Genomic DNA, 6414 nt, shown 5'->3' on the forward strand with positions numbered 1-6414 from the left:
CGAGTTCGTGACTAGTATATAATGCTTACAGACTAACTCTGTTCATGAGAATCTTTGCAACTATAAAGCAGTCATATATGAAAACGTATAATCTTGCATTTCAATTTTATGACTTCCTATTTGCTTATGGTGTATTTTGCCTTAAATCATTCATTACAAGGGCCACGGGGGATTTGCATGATGAAATTTTGTCCTTCACTTCTTAGATCTTCTTCTCGTAATCAAAAGACTTGGACCATTTCGATCTTGTGAATTGATATGTGACTCATCTACAGTAAAACTCTGTAAGAAGCAAATGACGCTATTCCCATAAACTGACTTGGATTATAAGGCAAGCATTGTTGCAAAATTTATCACTCTTTGCTACCACGATACCACTTGCATCTTATTTCTGGCTAGGTGCTGCTTCTTTTTGGTCAAATGGTTAGGTGCTACTTGTTAAAGTATCTGATGTGGGTAAGCTAAAGCATTCGATGTTTAAGCGTAAATTGGCTGGAAAGTGGAAATTGGTCACACTAGAAAAGGTTGGCCATATTTAAAGAAGACCGCCGAGCTGAAAGAGTTCGGGTAAGAGGGCAACTTTAATTAAACAAGAAAAAAAAAACAGAGGCCTTTGGGGTAAAGTGTCTCTCTCACCTTTATATTTCTTTTAGGGTGGGAAGGGGGCTAACCACTCTTGCGGGATGTGCCGTCCAAGTAATTAGTAATTGTTATACCAAAAAAAAAAACGTAATTAGTAATTCCTTATTATATAAATTACTTTTAAAACTTAAAAAGTATCGTCCTAGTTGTAACGAATGATTTGATTACATGCTGTATTGTCATGAAAAGTCATGAACATGACCCACGCTGTGCTAGACCATGCATAAGGAAATAAGAAAAATTAGCATGAATAGAAGCCATAATCCTTTTGATATGATGTGTCATTAAGACCGGTATCTCCTACCATCAGCCTCAGCCACTATTACTGGAATGGGCTTGAGAACAGAGTATCATTATAATAGAAACTGTGGTTGCTATATATGTACTGGGTAATAACTATAAAGCAACAGATATTTTGAATTATATCACTGTTCACTGTATAGCATGTTATTTTTGTGACTGACATAAACATTTCAATATGAAAATATTATTTTTATCAGATTCGTAGACATAATCCTGATTCTTTTAATTAGATAAGCATTGATGGAACGGCTGTTATAAAGTTGATAAAGAAGAGCAGCTGCCGTAAGTTACAAGCAGGTTGGTATTATTTTAACCATGCTTTGATCTTGGGCCATCTCCTTTCTCGCCTAGCCAACAGAACCTCCGGAAGAGGAGAGGTTAACTACGAACACGATGACTACCTCGATGGATCGTGGCCAGCGTGTTAAAATCACCACTTATCCCAAAAATGGAGATAAAGTTCGAACTCAAGACCTCTGCTCTAATATCATGCTGAAATTACCATTTATAGAATGAAATAAATTTATTTATATTTTTTATATTTTTTTAGATACATTAGCCGTTGCATTGAGCTCCTCCCACGCTCGAAGATCCATGAGTTTTATACTAGTTGGAGCCCCATGGGAGTTTGCTAAGGTATCACCCGTCTCATTATTGTACTTTAAAACGCGTTGGCCAGTTTGGCACATTGGCCAACCAAGGATGGAGGCCTTGGAGGTGTCTCCTTGCCCTTTCAAATAGGAGATGTCACAGCTCTCCCACCTCACACAGGGTGCAGGTATTGCTTCTTTATTAAACAAATCAAATGGTCAAATTGCTGTGTCAGGCCAATCTAGCTATCTGGAATTAAATTGACCTCTTCAAATATATTTATATACTGGAAATTTGATTACAAGGAGGTCTATTTGTATGCTTCTTCTTCTTTTTTTTTCCCGTCCCCTTATGAAGAGATGGCACGGGCTAAGGTGCCAGAAAAGTATAATTAGAAAAATGTATAAATAAATGGGGCTATGGGGTTCGTGATCCTGGCGTGAAAGACTGGGTCAAGGCTTTTCTTTGTTTTCTTGTAAAGAAAAAAACTGGCTGTGGTCCACACTAAGTTGTTTTATTTCCTGGCAATATCTTTCTTGGCGGACTTCTCTATACTTTAGCTTGTAGAGGATTGATTAGGCCAGCCAGTTTATATTTTATGAGGTTGATTAATTAGCCATTAGGCTTTTTTAAGCTTTTCTTATCATGAGTTTCCAAGTAAATTACTAAGTGGTTGGTGTTCTTTTTAGAAGAGATCGAGGGTTCAAACCTACTGGTGACATAGCTGCCATATTTCTCGGCAAAGAAGATTCATTAGTAAAACTAGCGTGCTTTATGGATGGTTTGGATTGCCCCAGGTACATTTAAATGGATTCTATTAAACAAAAACTGATAGAAGGGGGAAAACAAACTGCTGTAGTATCTATGCTCGTCCATTTAATCACCAATAGTTGATTGGTGGGATCTGCTTGAATAAATAGAGGGTAACTTAAGTTTTTAGGACAAAGTATTTCTTTTTTAATAAAAAATAAGGACTAGATATAAATGTAAATTGGAGAGGAGCTAAACCCATTATATTCGACCTACTTTTAAAATGAGTAGATGGACATAAATGAGATGCTTATATACCATTGCAGAGAAAACAAATTAGTATTGCGTCTCATTCCCATATCAAGGGGGCCTGTAAATGGAGATCACATGAAAGCTGTTCAAGGGAACCTGAAGTCAAAGCAAGATGGTTCATGTGATTCTGCTGACACGGCATCTGGTGATCTGTTCAATTAATTGCAAAGTTATTAGGTGCATTTCATGTAAACCCATTTGATACACTTTGAAACCGACTGCAGCCGACATAGTAGACCGACCATTCAGAACTCATCACGAAACCTCCAATCAATTAATTAAAACGCACCATATTCAAATTCTTTCCCCGATGATATCTCGGTCATGATCATGAGCAGTTTCCATAACCATGCAGGCAATATACTCAGAGCGTGATGCGCGGGCATGACCTTTAAAACATGTGATGGGCTACCAAAAATGATTGATCTACACATCCGAATTCTTCGACGATGGGCACCGACACTTGTACCGCCGCTCTTGTATCGCTTCCATTGTTCTCTGAGAGCTCGTCTAACTTAAGCATCGGAGAATCCTCTGTCGAACACTCTTCGGCCAGAGAAATTTTTCATCTTTGACTGTTTCAAGTCGGATACGACATTGGAGCGAAGGTTTGAGCACGGTCTTCTCTTCATCTTTGACTGTTTCAAGTCGGATTCGACATTGGAGCGAAGGTTTGAGCACGGTCTTCTCTTCTCAACGCTACCTCAGGAGCAATCAATGTAGGAGTCATCGCCATATGAGCATAGCAACCACTACCTCACCATCTTAGAGGCATATCATGATCTTCAATCAATCTCTATGGTTTGAAAGATCAATCATTCAAGTCCTCTAGCAGTTCAACTAGCTCGCCATCTTGATCAGACCAATTTCAAGTGGGAACACGGTCCAACTCGACTTGGCCGGTCCAATTTCCTGACTGCAGCCTTAATTGACTAGGCAAGTGATTTGATATGTCTCACAATGGATGGATGGTCCCAACAAACCGGATCATGTCCCATTTGGAGGACTTTTCATAACTATCAAAAGAAAGAACACCAAAATGTTTTCCTGCATCCTAGAAAAGCTCATCTCAAGTATCATAAGGCAGGGGACATGATAGGCTCTCATCACAAGCAAAGTGCTCGGCGACATCAACAGCTGCTATCCTCAGCCGGCACTTTTTTCTCCTCCTGCCACTGTCACACACTTACCGAGTTGACTGAACCATGATGCCACCTCTAAAGTTTCGCGCACAAAAGGACGGCACCTTCAAGCCACTTCCAAGTTTTGTAAAAGCCTTTTACTGCCCCATGGAAAAAAATTTCTCCCTACGCTTCCATATAGCCCTGCTCGTCTGCATTGGGTTCGAGAGGGCCCAGCTCAGAAAAGCCTGCGCCTACCTGGCTTCTCGCTTTTACTCATGGAGGTGAGCGAAAGGGAGAATTTTTTTTGGCACCACCTCTTCCAATCAGCTCCTGACAGGCACCAATCCGTCTCCTTTCACTTTATAATTTAATAAAACTAGCGTTTTCCTCTAATAACTTTCTTTAGAGAAAGGTTAGGGAAGAGTCATGCCTAATTCTTCTCCAAGCTCACCATTTTCTCCATCCATAAAGCAGCCCAGAGTAAACCAGCACGCAGATTGGCAAAGATATAGAAAGCAAAAGCAAAAGCAGACGCAACAGGATGGAAAAAAAAAGAAAAATCAGAAAACAAAAAAACCCAAACTTTTATCTGGCTATCATGTGAAATTGAATATCAAACAGTTGCTGCTAAGGATTAAAATCTTTTTGTTTTCTCCTCTCTTTTCCCTGCAAACAGTATGAAACTCCTGAAAGAAATTAGTGCACATGAACATGGAACAAAAAAACTAGAGAAATAAGAAAGTAAAATTTCTCATTGAGTCCATAGCTAAAGGAAATATGATATCAGACTGAAAGATACCCAAGAGATTCTCTTCTGAGACCATGCTGGTTGGTTTGCATCACAGAGAGAATACCAGAGGAGTGAATCAGAGAGAGGAAGAAAGAGAGACCAAATCGTATAGACAGCCCCAACTCTCTCTCTCTCTCTCCAGAAAAAGAAAGAACAGATAAAATTCGAATTGCACCAAGATATCATAAATATTCTCAACAAGGATCCAGCGATCTCATGGAGAGGAAGCCGAGGAGGAGGAGACTCGAGGCGACGTCACCGGGAAGAGCGGCAGCAGCCGGGGCGGCTCGGCGTCCCTCGGCGTGGTCCTCGGCGACGGGTGCAAGTAGAACCCCTTCTCGGCGATCGCCCGCTCCTCGGCGGACATAGCCGGGGACGGCGTCGAGTTCGGGTGCGGCGACCGGTTGAAGGGATCCGGGATCAGCGGCGTGACCGGGCTGAGGGCCAGGGAGGGAAGATCCAGCATGCTCGGCGAGAGGATCTCCGGCTGCTTCCGGGGGGAGAAGGCGGCGGCGCCGCCGGCGGCGGCCGGCGAGATGGGGGTGGAATTGAGGAAGGTGGGGATGAGCGGGCTTATCATTTTGAGATTCTTGAGGCCGCTGCGGCGTTCGTAGAGCTTGAAAGCCGGTTTCTTGGGGCCGGTGGCCTTGGCGGCTGGCGGGATCGGGTTCTTGGGTGGCGGGGGGCTGGGGTTGGCGGCGGCGTGCTTGGAGGCGGTCTCGGCTGAGCCGGTGAGCATCTGGACGACCTGCTTGAAGGACGAGGTGTCGGCCTGGATGAAGGTGGTTGGGTACGGGTTGGATTCGATGGATCTCGGGATCGATTTCGGCGTTGGGGGCTGTAGAGTTGGAGGAGATGCAACCTGCGCCGCCGCCGCCGCCGCCGCCGCTGCTGCTGCTTTAGCTGTGGATGCAGCTCCATTGCTGCTGCTGCTGCTGCTGCTTGAGGTGGTGTTTGGGGAGGTGGGATGGGATGATGGGTGTTCTCTTCGTTGGGGATTTTTTTGGTGGTTTTCCATTGGTTGTGGCGTTAAAACGGGAAAAAAGGTGATCAGGGTGATGAGAAGATGGAGGAGAGGAGGAATAAAAGGGGGGATGGGGATGGAGTTCTTAAGGATGAGGTTGGTTGGAACTGGGGAAAAGCAGGAAAAGAAGAGATATAAAAGAGAGAAATTAGAGCTGCATAGTTTGTGTATGAAAAAAAAAAACTTGATGAGATGAAAAGAATGGAAGTCTCTCTCTTCTCCCTCTTGTTTTCTCTTTTATCTCTCCCTCTCTCTCGGAGGGGAGTTGATGGTGCTGGGATTGAGTTTGCTGGAAAAAATACCCAAGGTGTTCCAGGCTAATTGCTGTTTTGGATATTTATGGATATTTATGGATATTTGAACCAGTTGCCCTCGGGATGCCGTTCCAAAAAGGCCGAGGGCCATTGACTTCAGCGCCGCTTCCTCGGTTGGTTTGGGGTGGGCGTCCGCTGTAACTGTAATTGTATGGTGCCTTCGACTGGGTCTTCCGATTCTGCCCCTATTTTGACGCAGGATTTTGTGCGAAGGTAATCCACGAAAGGTCATGGAAGACCAGCCGATGTGGAAAAAATTTAGTTCACCGTCTCTCCATGCCTTTTTTTGATCTGAGTGGAGGTAGCCAGCAGATTCCCTCAGATTTTATCAAGATGAGAAAAGATATTTTACAAACAGAAGGAGGAACAGAATTTACAGGAGAGAAGGGAAAGATAATAAGAAAACATTACACAAATGGTTACCTGAGATACAAGACCCTTCCAAAGATGCTGATCACCTAACTACGAAATGTGTGAACGATTCCATTCGAAGAAACATCATAAGTTCTTGCAATATTTTTCGACGATTTTTAGCTCTCCATTGGGTCCATGGATCATGAAAAT

At 43.1% G+C, this 6414-nt stretch overlaps 1 protein-coding gene across 1 annotated transcript; it reads right to left on the bottom strand.

The window, feature by feature from the left end:
* Positions 1–4448: 4448 nt before the first annotated feature.
* Positions 4449–5901, bottom strand: LOC103723121 (VQ motif-containing protein 4-like). Its single transcript, XM_008813940.4, has one exon. It carries the CDS (start codon positions 5528–5530, stop codon positions 4727–4729), a length of 804 nt encoding a protein of 267 aa, XP_008812162.3. The 5' UTR covers positions 5531–5901; the 3' UTR covers positions 4449–4726.
* Positions 5902–6414: the final 513 nt, after the last annotated feature.

This window comes from Phoenix dactylifera, chromosome 4, assembly GCF_009389715.1.
Source record: "Phoenix dactylifera cultivar Barhee BC4 chromosome 4, palm_55x_up_171113_PBpolish2nd_filt_p, whole genome shotgun sequence".
Lineage (NCBI taxonomy): Eukaryota > Viridiplantae > Streptophyta > Magnoliopsida > Arecales > Arecaceae > Phoenix > Phoenix dactylifera.

Coding starts and splice junctions, on each gene's coding strand:
- LOC103723121 (XM_008813940.4), bottom strand. CDS start 5,530: ATGGAAAACCACCAAAAAAATCCCCAACGAAGAGAACACCCATCATCC.